The sequence below is a fragment of the Macaca thibetana genome, chromosome 15 (genome assembly GCF_024542745.1).
Source record: "Macaca thibetana thibetana isolate TM-01 chromosome 15, ASM2454274v1, whole genome shotgun sequence".
NCBI lineage: Eukaryota > Metazoa > Chordata > Mammalia > Primates > Cercopithecidae > Macaca > Macaca thibetana.
Window position 1 is genome coordinate 18,734,269 of NC_065592.1, and position 19,384 is coordinate 18,753,652.

At 40.1% G+C, this 19,384-nt stretch overlaps 1 protein-coding gene across 2 annotated transcripts in view; it reads left to right on the forward strand.

The window, feature by feature from the left end:
* Nucleotides 1–19,384, forward strand: part of C5 (complement C5) — a 99,210-nt gene that overhangs the window by 56,615 nt on the left and 23,211 nt on the right. For both annotated transcript variants that reach the window (XM_050761918.1, XM_050761919.1), the window contains 7 exons: nucleotides 2,560–2,649; nucleotides 4,378–4,590; nucleotides 5,038–5,113; nucleotides 11,964–12,123; nucleotides 12,851–12,946; nucleotides 14,570–14,741; nucleotides 17,939–18,144. In XM_050761918.1, the coding sequence (XP_050617875.1) occupies nucleotides 2,560–2,649; nucleotides 4,378–4,590; nucleotides 5,038–5,113; nucleotides 11,964–12,123; nucleotides 12,851–12,946; nucleotides 14,570–14,741; nucleotides 17,939–18,144 (1,013 nt within the window). The remainder of the gene's footprint in view (nucleotides 1–2,559; nucleotides 2,650–4,377; nucleotides 4,591–5,037; nucleotides 5,114–11,963; nucleotides 12,124–12,850; nucleotides 12,947–14,569; nucleotides 14,742–17,938; nucleotides 18,145–19,384) is intronic.

Below are 19,384 nucleotides of genomic sequence, written 5' to 3' on the forward strand. Positions count from 1 at the left end.
AAATTGTGTGATACCAGCTTAAAAAAAGATTAAACACAGAGAATCAATGCTTAAGACTAGCTCTAGTCTTTAGTTTCTGCTTTCTGTCCCTGATAAGCCCTTTTCTCCCAACTCTTCTCATATCTCAAATGCAGAGAGTTAAGTTTCTCACTCCCTCACTTCCTGACACACCATCCTCATTGGTTTAGGCAGGCCCCTCTCATTTTATTTTTTCCTTCATCCCCGACCCCATTCCCATTCCCCTTCCTCCAAATGTACCCACTCAAATGTGTTTGCTATATACTTTTGAATAGAAAGGTAATGTTCTTTTGTATGTGTGTATCTTTTTAATATATGTATATGTAACATTGTGCTATAGATCCTATTCTATGTCTTAAGTTGTTACACTCAAGGCTTAGCTTTAAAGAAATATCTCTATTGTTATAGGTATACTTAATTCATTTTTCTTACGTAGAATTTCAAAACATGTTCCCTCACCATTTTATCCATCACTGTATATACAATATATTTCTCTTGAAAAATCCGTGTTAGCATTTACCTGGACTGTATATCCAGGAGCTGGGTCAAAGGGTATATACATATTTAATGCCATTTAGTCCTGTCATATTGCCCTTCAGAATGGTTATTCTTCCATTAGCAGTGCGTGAGGGTTCTCGTCTCTCCACAACCTCACCAACACTTGTCTCTCTAAAATGTGGCATTTTTAATGGGTATAAAGCAATATCTCATTATTGTTTTAATTTGGATTATTCTGGTTACTAATGATTTTAAGCATTTCTTCACATACTTGTCCATTTGGGTTTCCCATCTGTCAATTGCCTATTTGTATCTTTTGCACGTTTTTAAATTTTCCATGTGGGTTATCTTTTTAAAATTTCTTCTTGATTTTATTTCTGACATACCTCTTTGAGCAACAACAAGCCTTCATGGGTTTTGAAAAGGAATTCTTTGTTCTGATGTAGTCAAATCCATCATAATTTCATCTTATGGTTATATATTTTTGAGGTAATCTTTAAGAGGTCTTTCTGTACTCTTAGTTCACATAAATATTGCTGGATATTTTATTCTGTTAATTTTATAGATTTGACTTTAAAATGTTTTAATCTATCTGGAACCTGCCTTTTTATGTGATGTCTTGATGGGTCTTTTATTTGTGACCACAGACAAGGAGTAAAATTAACTTCTCTTAGTTTTAACTTTCTTTTTAACCTTTTCCACCTTGTAGTAGAGTTGCCAATGGAATTGAAATAGTCAAGAGCATGTTTCAATGGAGAAAATGGTGAAGGAGCAAATCTAGATAATCTGATGGCTATCTGTAATAAGTGTCATATATTGAGCATGAATTGTATGCCAGGTTCTTTGTCTATATTATTTTATCCCACAAAAATCCTTTGAGGAAAATATTGTTATCTCCATTTAACTGATTAACAAATTGAGGCTAAGAAAGGTTGTATCTTGCCCAGTGCCACATACATAGTAAGGTGTTTTTGAACTTCATGCTCTTTCACTCAAACTGCAAACCTCTTAAATGTCTTCACTGAGTTTTATTTTGATATATCCTCCGCATTTATCAAGGGTTAATGAAGAAAGAAGTTTTATGAGGAATGCTCCTGCATTTTTAGGAAAGCCACGTGGCTTGTCCATTACATTGTAAAATGTGACTCACTTTTCTTTATCATCTTCCATATGCCAGGGTCTGTGCTAAGTGCTGGGACTACAGCTTTCCCAGAATGATAAATGATCCCTGCCCCCAAAGCGCTTTCTTCGCAGGACAATGGGAGGTGGATTCTCTTTGTGGTGACTAGTGTGGGCTCTGCAGCAAAACTTCCAGAGTTCAGATTGCAGCTCCACTTGTACTAGTTCTGGGACCTTGAACGCACCACTTTCTAAGCCTCAATTTCCTCATCTATAAAATTAAAATAACGAAAATAGACCTAACGTAGAGGATTGTTGTGAGAATCGAATGCAATAATTCATTTAAAGAGCTTAGTAGCATGCTTGGTACTCTATCAGTAGAATGATCAATGTTACCTTTTTTGGACATAAACCAGTGATTACAGTACAAAAATTATCTGATACCAGTATGCTAAAACTCTGTTGTTTTGCTCATAGATTAAAAAGTATCAAAACTAGACGGGGAAGGGAAGGTGGAAAGAATTTCAGGTCATACTTCCCTGTGGAGCTAATGTTCAATATATAGTTGATTAAGAAATTACATGTTAGTTATTCTTAGCTTTCAGTTCCAGGAACAATTTTCTCTCTTTGGGCAAGCTGGCATGCTATATTTTGCTGGTGAATAAGATTTATATAACCTACTTATTTCACATCTTATAATGACCAGGAAGCTTACAGCCAAATTTAATACTTTGTTTAGTAAGATTATACAAGCCTAGGATTTGATTAAAGTCCTTGATGATTGTTAACTTTCTTTTAAAATTTTAATAGTCTAATTATAAGTCTTTTATTTTGAAAAATTCTTTGAAAGTGATACATTGTAAATAATCTGCAAATAGTCTTCCCCTGGAAACTCTATATAAATCCAAATTTTCTAAATTACAGGTACCATTAGCAGACGAAAGGAGTTCCCATACAGGATACCATTAGATTTGGTCCCCAAAACAGAAATCAAAAGGATTTTGAGTGTAAAAGGTAAGTTAACAACGCCATTTTTAGTTCTCACTTCACTTGGTGCTTCAAACAAAAATCAAACATCCTCATGATTATTCTGTTTCTCCACTTTTGTGTTCAGTAGCACACACAAATCTACCTTTAGGAGTGCTCCACCCCTACCCACCCCCCACTTTCAAACCTTTCATCACTTTTCCCACTATCTTCTTCCAACTGCCTGATTTACGTAGAGATTCATTCTCCTCCAGTGGAGGGTAGGGACTGTCATTGGCTCAAAGATGTCTCCAAAATGGGGGTCCAGTTGCTTCTAGACTTAAAGAACTTTCCATGGTCTTAGTGGCCAGTCCTGCTCCAGAGAAGGCCTGTGGCCTGCGCATGGCCTAGAGAGAACAGCACTGCTCTGCTGAAATACTGGTCCCAGAGGGGTTGTCTTAGTCCATTTATGCTGCCATAACAAAATAACAAAATTTGTAAATAATACAAATTTATTTCTCACAGTTCTGGAGGCTGGGAAATCCAAGATCAAGGCACCAAGAGACTGGGTGTTTGGCAAGGGCCGCTGTCTGTTTCCATGAGGACATATGTTGCTGTCCTCCTGTGGCAGAAAGTGGAAAGGCAAAAGGGTGAAAAGGGGTGAAGAACTTCCTCACACCTCATCTATAAGATTATTAATCCCACTCATTAGGGCGGAGCCATCATAACCTAATCACCTCTCAAAAAGCCCCACCTTCTAAAACTATCACCTTGATAATTAGGCTTCAGTATATGAATTTTGGAGAGACATATACATTCAAACCATAGCAGGGGTTCTCCTCCCCTCGAATACATTTGCAGAAGTGATATTTGCACAAGTGACTAGGTTTTCCCTAGTCTCCAGGCTTTACAATTCAATAACATATTACTGAACGATAGAATGTCCTGACTACACTTTATCTCAGATAAAACCCTAGAATCACAAAATGCTAGTACTGGAAAGGATCTTTTTGATTATGTGCAACCCTATTGTTGGATATAAAAGAAAGTGGCATGTCCAAGGTTGCACAGTGAGTTATAGACAGAGTCACATCAAGCACTCCCTGTTCAGGCTCTTTGCTTTGCTTCCTGGAAGGAATTGGTAAATATGGTTTATGATGTCTAAAGCTATCAGGTTGAATGACAACTAATTTGCCATGTTCTCTTGCAGCAATCAGTCCACTGTATTACATTACCTACCACCATATTTTAGTGATTTTTAAAGTCTTTATTTTTGTTTGTTTCTTTCATATTCATGTTCCTAACCAGATCTTTTTTTCTGACCCCGTTTCTGAGAAGCAAGTCAACTGCCTAGATAAAAAGGGAATAACCATCTCTAGATGATTGTTCTTCTCTCTTGAGAACATATTGTTAGAAGTTAATAAAGCCTGGGCGCAGTGGCTCACGCCTGTAATCCCAGCACTTTGGGAGGCCGAGGCGGGTGGATCACGAGGTCAGCAGATAGAGACCATCCTGGCGAACACGGTGAAACCCCATCTCTACTAAAAATATAAAAAATTAGCCGGCCATGGTGGCGGTCGCCTGTAGTCCCAGCTACTGGGGAGGCTGAGGCAGGAGAATGGCTTGAACCCTGGAGGCGGAGCTTGCAGTGGGTGGAGATCGCGCCACTGCACTCCAGGCTGGGAGACACAGTGAGCCTCCGTCTCAAAAAAAAAAAGAAAAGAAAAAGAAATGAATAAAAAGCGGTGTGTCTACTTTGATCTTTTTTTGTTTCAGGACTGCTTGTAGGTGAGATCTTGTCTGCAGTTCTAAGTCGGGAAGGCATCAATATCCTAACCCACCTCCCCAAAGGGAGTGCAGAGGCGGAGCTGATGAGCGTTGTCCCAGTATTCTATGTTTTTCACTACCTGGAAACAGGAAATCATTGGAACATTTTTCATTCCGACCCATTAATTGAAAAGCGGAACCTGGAGAAAAAATTAAAAGAAGGTAAAAAAAAAAATGTATTTCACATAAAAATTGGGTGATTTTAAACTAATATTTTTATTAAACTAATATTTAAGTTGTGAATTATAGAAAACTTTATAAGAGAATTTTAGCAAAAAAATCATGAGATGCACTCTACTATATAAATAAATATTATTTCTGTAGCATTTTGGCTTAACTTACCAAAATGCCTGGATGAGAGACAAGGCGCCTGCATTCCAAACTGCAGAACACTTCCTTCCTTTTTGAATGAGATCAGAATGTTCTACTTGATAATTCCCAATTCAGGCAATTCATATGCTTCCTTTGAGAAGTTCAATGCTGGCCACAGAGCATATGCTTGCTGCCCAACACCAAAGGAAGCTTACCATTCTCAGGGGCTGATACAGTGTTTTTTGAGTAGAAAGGGAGGTCTGTGAAGCACTGTGTTCTTTTTCTTGTGCCTCTTAGGGATGGTGAGCATTATGTCCTACAGAAATGCTGACTATTCTTACAGCGTGTGGAAGGGTGGCAGTGCTAGCACTTGGTAAGTAGAAGATTTTGAATTGCATTTTCATATAGTGGTTAATTAACTAAAGAATAATAATCACAATGGAAACTCCATTCCTCCAGTTGCTCAGGCTAAAAGCCTCGTCATCCTTCACTCCTCTGTTTCTCTTACAATTCACATCTGATCCAGCAGATACGGATTCAAAATATATCCTGAATTTGACTACTTCTCACCAACTCCACCACACCATCCTGTTCCAGGACACCTTCCTCTCCCACCTGGATTCTTGCACTAGTCTCCCTTAGTCGTCTGGGTTCAGCCCTTGATCCTCTTCAGTCTATACTCAACACAGCAACTGAAGTGACCCTGTTAAAACATATGTTAGATCATGCCACTCTGAACCATTTAGGAGCTTCCCATCTTACCCAGAGTAAAAACCAAAATTTTTATTGTGATTTACAAAAGCTCTATATGATCTGGCTCCAGCTCATGTCTCCTCCTTTATCTCCTATACTCTCTTTCACTCCAATTCAGCCCCACTGGCCTTCCTCAAACACACCAGGCATGCTTCCATCTCAGGGCCTTTGCACTGTTTTCTCAGTCTGGAATACTCCTCCTTAGGTATCAGCATGACTGGCTCTCATATTTCCCTCAGGTCTTTACCAAATGTCACCTCAGAGAGGCCTCTGCTATATCATAATGTCTAAAATTGCAACCCACTCCCCTCCCAACACCTCATATCGTTTCTTTTCTCCTCAGCATGATTACTAATGTTCTTGCTTATTCCACTATTATCTCCCCCACTGGAATGTAAGCTCCATGTGGGAAGTGCTAAGTATCCCTAGTGCCTGGTACCTACCTGGCACATAGTAGATGCTCAATAAGTATTTATTCAATGAAACATAACTTCCAAAATTCTGATGATTTGAGGGAAAGATAGTCTGAATTAATTAAGAGTCCATATGGCAGTCTATTTTCAAAAAATACTGGCTGGGCATGGTGGCTCACGCCTGTAGTCCCAGCACTTTGGGAGGCCAAGGCAGGCAGACCATGAGGTCAAGAGATCGAGACCATCCTGGCCAACATGGTGAAACCCCATCTCTACTAAAAATACAAAAATTAGCTGGGCATAGTGGCAAGTGCCTGTAGTCCCAGCTACTCAGGAGGCTGAGGCAGGAGAATCGCTTAAACCCAGGAGGCGAGGGTTACAGTGAGCCAAGATCACACCACTGCACTGCAGCCCGGGTGACAGAATGAGACTCTGTCTCAAAAAAAAAAAAACGAAGTAACCATCGTGCTATGACAAAATATTTAATAAAAGCGGTGTGCCAGCTGCTTTGTAGGTTCTTTTTTTTTTTTTTTTTTTTGAGATGGAGTCTCACTCTGTCACCCAGGCTGGAGTGCAGTGGCTGGATCTCAGCTCACTGCAACCTCCGCCTCCCAGGTTTACACCATTCTCCTGCCTCAGCCTCCTGAGTAGCTGGGACTACAGGTGCCTGCCGCCTTGCCCGGCTAGTTTTTTTTGTATTTTTTTTTTAGTAGAGATGGGATTTCACCGTGTTAGCCAGGATGGTCTCGATCTCCTGACTTCGTGATCCGCCCATCTCGGCCTCCCAAAGTGCTGGGATTACAGGCTTGAGCCACCGCGCCCAGCCTGTAGGTTCTATATGAAACGTATTTAAGGAGTTTACAACCTAGAATACTTTAATTTTATATTTTTTCTTTCTTTTTTTTTTTTTTTTCCAAGACAGTCTTGCTCTGTCCCCAGGCTGGAGTGCAGCGGCACAATCTCAGCTCACTACAACCTCCACCTCCCGGGTTCAAGCGATTCTCCTGGCTCAGTCTCCTGAGAGCTGGGATTACAGGCGTGCACCACCACGCCTGGCTGATTGTTGTGTTTTTAATAGAGATGGGGTTTCACCACGTCGGCCAGGAAGGTCTCGATCTCCTGACCTCGTGATCCACCCACCTCAGCCTCCCAAAGTGCTGGAATTACAGTCATGAGCCACTGCACCTGGCCAATTTTTTTTCTTTAGCTACTGAAATTTCCCAGAATTTTATCTTTGGCCCTCTTATTTTCTGTAATCTCTCCTGGTACAATCTCATTTTTGCCCATGACTTCCATAACATCTAGGCCAATGGCCTCCTAATCAATGTTTCAAGGCCTAACTTCTTTCCTAAGAAGTTAGGAAATGTCTAGATCCACATTTCTAGGTTTCCAGGAGCCAAGGTTCTTCAAGCACAATATGTGTCAAATTCATTGTTTTCTTCCTCAAATACACTTCTCTGTTTCTTTTTTTTTTTTTTTTTTTGAGACGGAGTTTCGCTCTTGTTGCCCAGGCTAGAGTGCAATGGTGCAATCTCAGCTCACCGCAACCTCCGCCTCCCAGGTTCAAGCAATTCTCCTGCCTCAGTCTCCCGAGTAGCTGGGATTACAGGCATGCACCACCACACCTGGCTAATTTTGTATTTTTAGTAGAGACAGGGTTTCTCCATGTTGAGGCTGGTCTCAAACTCCTGACCTCAGGTGATCCGTCCACCTTGGCCTCCCAAAGTGCTAGGATTACAGGTGTGAGCCACTGCACCCGGCTCTGTTTCTTTACTCAGTGCACAACAATACCCTGCCCTTTGTCCCCCATTGATCAAGTCAGAATCATCAGTTGGTTTTTGATTCCTTCCTTTCCTTTTGGCTTTATCTCTGATCAGCTACCAAGTTCCATAGATTATACCTTAGAATTAGGCCTGACCTTGTGTGGGTGACACACTTTAAAAGACACACAGGGCCAGGTGCAGTGGCTCACACCTATAATCCTAGCACTTTGGGAGGCTGAAGCAGGAAGATGTCTTGAGCACAGGAGTTCAAGACCAGCCTAAGTAACATAAGGAGACCTTGTCTTTAATAAAATATTTAAAAAAAAAAAAAAAAAAAAAAAGGCTCATAGACCCCTGCAGCACACCAACCAAAGGATAATCCAGGATGCAGGAGTGGGAGTGAGTGTCAATGAAGACTGGAAACTGACACAGCAGGACCTGGGAAATAGATGCCTGGAGAGCAGAAAGCCCCACAGGAAGGTGCAACAGCCTCTCAGTAAACTCTTAGAGCCTTTCAAGAGTTTGGGGCAAGACTGAAACATAGACCCAACTCCGTAAGTTCCTTGAAAGAAATAATAGACATAGAAGAAAATATCCAGCACCTAAATACCCTCAAACTTTTCTTGAGAAATATAAAGAAGATTTTTTAAAGTGCAAATATCATTCATATTAACAAAACCCTAAATTGATGACTATGAACATTTTTTGTATTCGCCTTTTAAAAAAAAATTGTAGATATTGAAGTCTTCTCTTTAACTACAAACCTTCATTTTATGTCTGTTTCTTTCCCCCAAGGGCATTCACTATCATGAGTTTATGCATCTTTCCATAACATCTTTAATATTTTATATAATATATATATACATGAAATCATACAGATGTAACTTAACTCCAGTTTGGCTGCTCACTGCTCAGATGCCAAACTCAAGAGACTAGGATTGGTGGGAGGAAAAACAGGTTAATTCAGAAGCCAGCAACCTGAGGAGATGCAGACTAGAGTCGTGAAACTATCCCAAATGCCCTAGGCTGGCCAGAGGGATTTTAAAGGGGAAGGGGCTTGGAAAACTATGTGCAGGAGTTAGCTACATGCCGGTCAGCATGTATTGTTCTGATTATTATCTTGAGTAATGGGCCATCTAGTGGTCAGCTAGACTGGAACAGGTTTGTAGATTAACTGCTCAGTGTTTTTCTTCTCCAGGGGACATTTCGCAACCTTTATTTTTATCTCATGGCTAGTTCCTGGAATTCTTAAGCAAGCACTGTTTAAGAAAGTTAAGCATGGTAAAAAAAAGAATGGTTATTTGCTTCCAAAACGAAGTGATGGCTTCACAGTCCCTTTTTGTATTTCTAAATGATTATAACTAGTATCATACTATACCTATCATTCTGTAACTTACCTTTTTCTTTTAATACTTTTTAGTTATTTTAGATATAGTAGTATAAGTAAATATAACTCACTCCTTTTCATTGCCATGCAGCATTTTATTTTACAAATATATCACATAGTATATATTCTTTATCCATTCGTATCTTGACGGACAACCATTTCCAAATTTCAGTATTACAAACAATGTGATAACGAACATCTTCATATGTCTCTTTGTGCACATGTGTGAGAGTTTCTCTAGGGTATATCCCAGGAGATAGAATTGCTGGAACATAAGGAATGCATATTTACAGTTTTATCAGATTTTGCCAGATTTCTCTTCAAGGTGACTAAAAAATTCTTTTCTACTCTAAATGTTTAGTCCCAGACCCTATTGTAAAACATGAGGAACTAAACTAGACCATATTAAGAACTTAGAGGTAGCCTAGGGTCTGGAACAAAAGCAAATCAAATAGCCTACTTCTTTCCTCCAAGTCACACTTAAAATTTGAATTTCAGGGCAGTCTTCAAGGGACAGGTCAGTGGGAAGAAGAGAACGCAAAAAGCTAGAGAAGTTGTATTTGCTTTACCTTGAGGGAAGAGCTGTCCAGACCCCCACTCCTTAAGGACTCTAGGGCCGAGACACCCAAGAGTACCAAAGAGAAAGAGAGATAAGAGTAAGAGCTTATAAAAGCCGGGCACAGTGGCTCACACCTATAATCCCAGCACTTTGGGAGGCTGAGGCGGGTGGATCACCTGAGGTCAGGAGTTCGAGACCAGCCTGGCCAACATGGTGAAACCCCGTCTCTACCAAAAATACAAAAATTAGCTGGGCCGTGGTGGCACGTGCCTGTAGTCCCACCTACTTTGGAGGCTGAGGCAGGAGAATCACTTGAACCTGGGAGGCGGAAGTTGCAGGGAGCCAAGATTGTGCCATTGCACTCCAGCCTGGGCAATAGAGCAAGAGTTCGTCTGAAGAAAAAAAAAAGGGAGTAAGAGCTTATACCTATTGAATACTTACTATAATCCAGAACTATTTTAAGTATGTTCATATATTTAATCTTTATAATTGATCCCAAAGGATGAGTCCATTGTTTCTATTTATTGCCATTGCCTTTTTTCAAATATGTAACTAAAGTACGGGGAGGGTATATCATGGGCCAAATAGACAAGTGGAGAGGCAGCCTGGCTGTATAGATAAGTGGAGAGGCAGCCTGGCCGCATAACGGCACTCATATACCTTTCTAGCCTGCTAAAAGAAGAGAGACTTCCAAAAGCCAAAATCCCAAAAGAGACCCAATATAAAATGTGGGCCAATCTTTGAAAATGTGACTGTCTTTGAACCTGAGCAATCCATAGAAGTATTTCTCCTCCTTGACAGCAGTGTGAGGGGATTAAAAAGAGAGGAGTTCTCAATTCTTACCCCCTAAAAGTCAATAGAATAGAAAATAAGTTTCTGATGTTTTTAGAGAAAGAATTAGGAAAAGGCCCCTAGTTGTGGAGGGGCGAGTTCCAATTAATATCAAAACAATAATTTTAAAAATAATTAAAGCAATTAGAGCAAAGCCTGAGAACAACCTAAATGTCTACAGAAAGGGAAATGGCTTAAATAGCTTTGGTGCATCTGTACCAAAATACTATAATTTAATGTATAAAATCACTTGTAAAAGAACGAGGAAATTTGTGTATTAATCTAGATCTCTAAGGCATATTACTAAATAGAAAAGAAGCCAAGTACAGGATAATGTAAACATTCTCCCACTATTTTGGTGTGGTTGGGATGGAAAGGTAGATGGGAAGGCTATATTGTTGCATCTACTATTTGTAAGAATGTACAAGAAACAATGGTCATCTTCTGTTGGGAGGTGGAGGGGGACAGGGACTGCTAGAAGGGGACTTTTCATTATATATCCCTTTGTGCTTTTGGGTTTTTTGGGTGTTTTTGGAAAAGGTCTCTGTCACTCAGGCTGGATGCAGTGGCACAATCTCAGTTTACTGCAGCCTCTACCTCTTGGGCTCAAGTAATCCTCCCACCTTAGCCTCCCAAGTAGCTGAGACTATAGGTGCATGCCACCATGTCTGTCTAATGTTTTGCATTTTTTGTAGAGACAAGGTCTCATATGATACCCAGGCTTCACTTTTGGATTTTTGAATCATGTGAGGGTTTTACCTCTTTAAAAATGCTTAAAGTACATTTTAAAAATGAAAATGAAAAAGAAACACAAATTTTTTAAGTGAGGGGAAGTGGGAGAGCGAGTAAAGTGGTCTGAGTCTCAGACATCTGAGGCCTTGGGGAGTGGGGACTCCTGGGCGACTGAGAGAGTGAAGAGATGTTATGGGGGGGATGAGCCCAATCCTCTCTGATACTCTTCGATGGGTATTAGTAGAGACTTGAATTTGCTTTTTGACTAAGTAATAATGATCATTAAAATTTCCTGTGAGGTAGTAAGTTCTGTGTCAATGGCAGCACTCAAAGACAAGTGAGATAAACACTCCAGGGATATTGGGAAAGGGGACTTGGGGCCTCATATAGGAATTTAGATTCCATGGCATGTACAGATTTTACAATCTAGAATTATATGATTTACTTTTTCATGCCTCATGTTCATGGGTCAATGCCTTGACTCAAAAACTATTAATTTTATCTCTGTTAACTTTAGAATGTAATTCTTTTATCAAGAATCAATTTTTAGCTTGTGTGCTAGCTAACAATGTTGTAATCACAGAAGATGTGCTGTTCACATTTGTTTACCGAATGTTTTGGAGGTATTCCAAAAATCTTCCCTTCCTTTGTAAAGTGGTGACTTACTTTGGAATTGTGTGTTTTAAAATGTTATTTTCTTGTAAAGAATAAAGTTGTATAAACTAATTGAAAGCCAAAAGGGATTCAGTGTTCTAAATATTTATTTATTTTATTTTGTCTTAAAGGTTAACAGCTTTTGCTTTAAGAGTACTTGGACAAGTACATAAATATGTAGAGCAGAACCAAAATTCAATATGTAATTCTTTATTGTGGCTGGTTGAGAATTATCAGTTAGATAATGGATCTTTCAAGGAAAATTCACAGTATCAACCAATAAAATTACAGGTAAGGAAACCAAATGCAAAAATTGGCAATAGTTTTATTTACAGTTTGAGTTTTATTCTCATCCGATTATGGGAGGATGAAGAAGAAGAAGGAAAAAAAATGTAATTCTACAAGAAATTCCTTTTGTGAACAAGCAAAAAATACAAAGGTCTTCCCATAATATCTGAAGTGAAGCGATCTTCAGACAGTTCACTAGAGATCAGAGAAGTGATATCTTAGACCTCTCATTTATCAGGGTGGAGGGAGATGGGCAAGTGAAAGCACTCAAGCGAGACAGACCCAGGGCTTATTGAGAAATGAGAAGCAGGAAGGGAAAAAGTGGGAGATAAGGCTTAAAACACAGAGTAGAGGCCAGGCGCGATGGCTCACACCTGTAATTCCAGCACTTTGGGAGACCAAGGCAGGTGGATCATGAGGTCAGGAGTTCAAAACCAGCCTGACCAATATGGTGAAACCCCATCTCTACTAAAAATACAAAAATTAGCTGGGCGTGGTGGTGCACGCCTGTAGTACCAGCTACTCAGAAGGCTGAGGCCAGAGGATAGCTTGAACCGGGGAGATGGAGGTTGCAGTGAGCCGAGATCACGCCGTTGCACTCCAAACTGGGTGACAGAGTGAGACTCTATCTCAAAAAAAAAACAAACAAAAAAACCCACAGAGTAGAACCAGGTCATTTCACTTTAAAGACACCATTTCACTCTCCTTTTAAAACATTGCTTCTTTTTAGGGTACCTTGCCTGTTGAAGCCCGAGAGAACAGCTTATATCTTACAGCCTTTACTGTGATTGGAATTAGAAAGGCTTTTGATATATGCCCCCTGGTGGTAAGTAACTGTTTTCTTTCTCTCACACCCATCATCTATTTCTGTAACATATACTGAAGGGGCCACCAATCAGAAGACCTTTAGTTTCAAAAGCTTCTTTTCTTTCTTTCCAATTACTTGAAAATAACTTAAACTCCAGAATTGAAAGATTTCAGAACAATGATAGATATTAGAAACCACCTAGTCCAACCTACTCATTGACAGTTGAGAAAGCTGAGGACTGTAAGTAAGGTGAATTCAATTGCCCAGTGTCACAGGCTAATAAATTGGAGAGCTGGGTCTAAAACTGATAGCTGGAACTGTGATGGGAGAATGATCCAGTGCCCCCAGCTTCTCTGTCTTATCTTTGCGAAATCCTGCTTTATATATGTTACTGTTGTCCTATAGTGAAAGCACTCTGTATTGTGCAAGTACTGAGGATACACAACAGCAAATGCGTATCCTCCAAATCCTTCCAAACAACATTTGCTTGGAAACAGGGGAGAAAAGTGATGAGCCACCTAAGTGAATCAACATAGAAGATTTCCAAGGTTGACATGGAAAATCTCAAGTGGATTTGCAAAACTGGAATCACAAAACAAAACCATTTGTTTTCAGTTTGTTTCAAAAGCTTAACAAGACAAAATAATCAATGAAGACTAGTTTCCAGGGGCCTAGAGGACCAGTTGGCACCTAGTGGCCACATGGGTGAGAGATGCATGTGGAGCTGGGAGAGAAGGAGCCAGGCAGGATGTTAGCAGCATTGCAGCAGGCTTTCTCCTGGGCCACTTGTCCAACACAACCATTTTGGTGGTGTCGGGACTGGTGATCGGGACTATTTACCCAGGCATTCTTAGGATCTAAAAGTATTTTGGCAGTTTAGATTTCTTTCTGCTACTTATTGTTTTTTTTTTTTAAAGTATAACTCCTCTTGAACCCGTGTGCCTGTTGCAACTCCGCTGAGAGGGAACGATAAAAGTTGTGTCTATGGGCCGGGCGCGGTGGCTCACGCCTGTAATCCCAGCACTTTGGGAGGCCGAGGCGGGCGGATCACAAGGTCACCAGATCAAGACCATCCCGGCAAACACGGTGAAACCCCGTCTCTACTAAGAATACAAAAAAATTAGCCGGGCGTGGTGGCGGGCGCCTGTAGTCCCAGCTACTCGAGAGGCTGAGGCAGGAGAATGGCGTGAACCCGGGAGGCGGAGCTTGCAGTGAGCCGAGATCGCGCCACTGCACCCCAGCCTGGGTGACAGCGAGACTTCCTCTCAAAAAAAAAAAAAAAAAAAAAAAAAAAAAAAAAAAAAAAAAACTTGTGTCTATGCTTGGTGGCTTTTCTTCCTGGAGACTAGGTCTGATGGTGTAATCAGAAACTAAAGGCACAAAACCTCTGAAAGGAAGGTGAGAATTCAGAGACAAAAAGCTTAACCTGATTTGGACAACCTCATTGTCCCTTCCAAGATTATTCTCTGCTCCTTCTCTCGGAGGAATTTTCTTCACTGGGAAGCCATCCGTTTCCATTAGGTCAGTCCTCTTTTCACCCCCATCTTCCTTGCTCCAGGATAGTGGGATCTAAGGGTAGTTCGTATCACTTGATAGGTGGTTGCTTGACATAGAAACTGAAGTATCTTCTCTTGTTTCCAGAAAATCAACACAGCTCTAATTAAAGCTGACACCTTTCTGCTTGAAAATACACTGCCAGCCCAGAGCACCTTTACATTGGCCATTTCTGCCTATGCTCTTTCCCTGGGAGATAAAACTCACCCACAGTTTCGTTCAATTGTTTCAGCTTTGAAGAGAGAAGCTTTGGTTAAAGGTATAACTTGTTCCATACATTTATTCAGCAAGCATTCACTAAGACATAAAGTCTGCTAAATCTGGGAAGTGGGTAGTGACATGCAAACTTGAGTAAGATTCAATTCCTTCCTCAAGGAACAAACCATCACAATACAATGTAATGTGTGCTGTTATTCATTCATTTATTCACGCATTCATTCAGCAAGCATTTATTCTTTTTTTTAAGACAGGTTCTCGCTCTGTCACCCAGGCTGGAATACAGTGACATGATCGTGGCTCACTGCAGCCTCGATCTCCTGGGCTCAAGTGATCCTCCCACCTCAGCCTGCCAAGTGGCTGGGACTACAGGTGCACACCACTGAGCCCAGTTAATTTTTTTCTATTTTGCAGATACACGTCTCACTATGTTTCCCAGGATGATCTCAAATGCCTGGGCTCAAGCACTCCTACTGCCTCAGCCTTCCAAAGTGCTAGGATCACAGGCATGAGCCACCACACCTGTCCTCTATTTATTCCTTTATTCAATAAATATGCACTGAGTATCCTATGGACACCTTCTATACATCTGGCACTATTCCAGTCTCTGGGAATAAAGGAATAAACAAAACAGGCTCCCCAAAATCCAGGCTGTCATGAAACTTAAATTCTAACTGGGAAGACACAAACATGATAAATAAGTAAAGCTTTATGAATAGGTGGTGATGGCTGATATGAAGAAAAATAAAGCAGGGAAAGGAGACAAGGTGAGAGGATGGGTTATAATTTCAGACAGGCTGACTGGGCTTAAGTTTCACTGAGAGAATGGTGTTTGAATCAAGAGCTGAAAGGAGGTGAAGAAGCAAGTCCTGTGGCTATCTAGAAGGGTGTACCTGGTGGAGAACAGCACATGCAAATGCCCTGAGGCATGGGCATGCCTGGTGCTCCAAGAATGGCAAGGAGGCCAGTGTGACTGCAGAGGAGTGAGAAGAGGAGTAGGAAGTGAGGTCAGGGAAGGAAAAGGTGAGGGAACAAGGGAAGGTCATCTGAGGCATTAGAGAGACTCTTCAGGGCTTCTGTAAACAGTTGTGCAGTGGACAAAGCACCTAAGCAATCAAGTGAATCGAGGCTGAAATCCAGCCTGTGCTCCACTCCCCTGCCCACGTACCCTAGTTTAGGGCTGCTTCCACCGAGAGCAAGGAGTGCCCATGTCTTATCCACAGCAATGTGCCATGGGGACCAGAAGGAGCCCTGGAACTTTAATTTCAGCTTTGAGAGTGAAAAGGGGAGCCACTGGGGGATTTTAAGCAAAGGAGTGCATGACCTGGCTTATATTTCACCAGGTTTGTTATAAAAGTATGTGTTTGGTTTTGAAAAATAAAGATACTGCTTCCTATAGGTCGAGAGACAAAAAATAGAAAGAGAGTAGCAGTGATTATTGGCATGACTGGGCACTTTGGAGTCCTCTTCTAGCTAAGGTTTTCTAGAAGTTTTATAAATCTTACTGAGGTTTATGACCATCTACAAAATATGATTTGTGTCATCATTTAAAAATTACTATATTTTGACATATGCCTCAAAACCACTTGTATGATACTTCAAAAATAACACAAAAGAAATGTCTTGGGTATTGTGAGATATGGATCATAAAATCATAGAATTTAAGAGCTAGAAGGGAACTTAATAACCCAAGAATTGTTCCGGTTGAGTTTCTTTAAAATCCTAAACTCAACTCTTCATTTTAAATACAGCAAATCTGAGACTCTGAGAGGAAGGGTCAACATAATTTTCAAGGTCATGCAAATAATGTAGTTATGAATTATAAACATATACATCAAAATTTTTACTAACCTTCAAATATGATTTCCACATATACATTACTTTAAAAAAAAATAGTTTGTTCCAAAAAGGATTTGAGGTTTACAGATTTAAATAACAAATATAATTTACAGCCTAATTTATGAAAAGTGCTGCATGTGTGAAATTGTCTTGAGTGCTTTAAATTGGAAAGAAATAATCAAAGACTGAACTAAGGCTTTAGGTGTAATCTCATAATTTCCAAGATGTAAATTTTCCTATCAGGGAAAAAGGTTCTCCAGTTGACTTTTTAGTGTCAGTAATAATAATAATAATAATAATTCCTTATATATGCGTGGTGCTTTCTAGTTTGCAACATCTTTTAATTTAGTATTTCATTTGAGTTTCACTGCATAGAAGAAAGTGTTATCTGTACTACAGGTATTAGGAAACTGAGTCATACAGAACTAAAGGAATTTGCCCAACGTGACATGGTAAGTTAGTAACGAAAGAAAGACTAGAAGCTGGGTCTACTGATTCCCAGTTTACTGTACTTTCCACTCTACTAAACTTCCCCTTCCTACTATATGTGTACTATATTGATTTTAAAATACAGATTGAGGCCGGGTGCAGTGGCTTATGCCTGTAATCCCAGTACTTTGGGAGGCCAAGGTAGGAGGGTTGCTTGAGCCCAGGAGTTTGAGACCAGGCTGGGTAACATAACCGGGCATGGTGGCACATCCCTGTAGTCTCAGCCACTCAAGAAGCTGAGGTGGGAGCATCACTGAGCCCAAGAGATTGAGGCTGCAGTGAGCTACAATCACACCACTGCACTCCAGCCTGGGTGACAGCAAGATCCTGTCTCAAAACACACACACACACACAAAATGAAAAACAGGTTGAGTGTTCTTTATCTGAACTGCTTGGGACCAGAAGTATTTCAGATTTCAGATTTTTTTTTCAGATTTTGGAACATTTACATATATAAAATGATATTTCTTGGGGATGGGCCTCAAGGCTAAACATGAAATTCATTTATGTTTCATATGTACTTCCTTTACACACAGCTTGAAAGTAATTTTACACAGTATTGTCAATAATTTTGTGCATGAAACAAAGTTTTGACTGTATTTTGTCTGTGACCTGTCACATGAGGTCAGGGATGAAATTACCTCCCTGTGGCATCATGTCAGAGCTCAAAAACTTTCAGATTTGGGAGGCATTTCGTATTTCAGATTTTCGGATTAGGGATGCTTAATGTGTAAAGACAAGTAGCACCACATTAAGGGATCTCTCTTTGCATTGGTCATCTTTAGGAAGTTCCTCTAACAAGAAAAAGTAAGTAGCTTCTAGAAACTGGAAGGCCATAATACACCTGGTAGAATTATTATGTCAAATTCACATTTTTAATCATATTAATGAATGTGATTTGTTGGTGTTCAGGTAATCCACCCATTTATCGTTTTTGGAAAGACAGTCTTCAACATAAAGACAGCTCTGTACCTAACACTGGTACAGCACGTATGGTAGAAACAACTGCCTATGCTTTACTCACCAGTCTGAACTTGAAAGACATAAATTATGTTAACCCAATCATCAAATGGCTATCAGAAGAGCAGAGGTATGGAGGTGGCTTTTATTCAACCCAGGTAACATTTCTTTGTCTTGTTTCATCTTCCTGTAGACATTTTTATTTTCTCCCACACCACGCTCATCTGGCCTCCATGGCTTTGTCCACCAAATGAGCGTGCAATAGATATGAATAATGTCTAGAATTGAAGGACCCCTAGAGGTTATCTGCATCAACACTCTTATTATACAGAAGAGGAAATTAGCTCAGGGAGTTTCACTCAGGGAATTCATGGCAGAGCCAGAATCAGAACTCATGTCTCCTGACTTTAAGCCCAGTACCTCCTTCATTATTCTAAATCACCATGAAAGGCTAGTAAGGTTATTAGCAATTATATCATATCCTATGTAATAAATAGTGGTTGCCATGTAGACAAAGGTATTGATGCTCCTTCTCCACAACGAAATAAATAAAAAGTGAGAGAAATACTGATTGTTACATGTTCATCTATCTAGCTATTTAATGTAAATTCATTTGAGTATGTATTTTTATTACAACCAATTATTATGTGGTTGTATAATAAATGTTTATATTCAAAGTTTAGATTGAATGCTAATATCTTCCCTGTTGCCTGGATGTTTAGATAATGATGGAGTGTGTATATTTATATATATAAAATTTAGACATAGAGAGGGCCTTCAGTATTAATTTACTGACCATCTAATGTGTTTTATCTTGGGTACAATTATAGGGTTAGCAGAAAAGAGTGCCCTATTGATTAGCATTTGCCCCCTAGATATAGGCAGAGGGAATGGCCACATTGTTTAACATCTCTGATCTAGTCATGTTTCTCAGTTTTATAGATGAGAAAGATGAGGTCCAGAAAGATAAAGTTTATTCATTTATTCCTTCAACAAATATTTATGTACCTACTAAATGCAATGGATATTACCTTAGTCCATTGTGTGTTGCTATAACAGAAAATGACACACTGGATAATTTATAATGGACAGAAATTTATTAGCTCATGGTTCTGGGTCCTAGGAAGTCCAAGATCAGGGGGCTGCACCTGATGAAGGCATTCTTGTTGCATTATTCCATGGTGGAAGGGCAAAGAGTAGGTGGAGTCGGGGGTTGGTGGGAGTGGGGTATAAACTCATCCTTTTATAACAAATTCACTTCTACAATAAGCAGCATTAATCCATTTATGAAAGTGGCACCCCCATGGCCCAAACACCTCCCATTAGGCCTCACCTCCTAACACTGCCACATTGGGGACCAAGCTTTCTGACACATGAACTTTGGGGGACACATTCAAA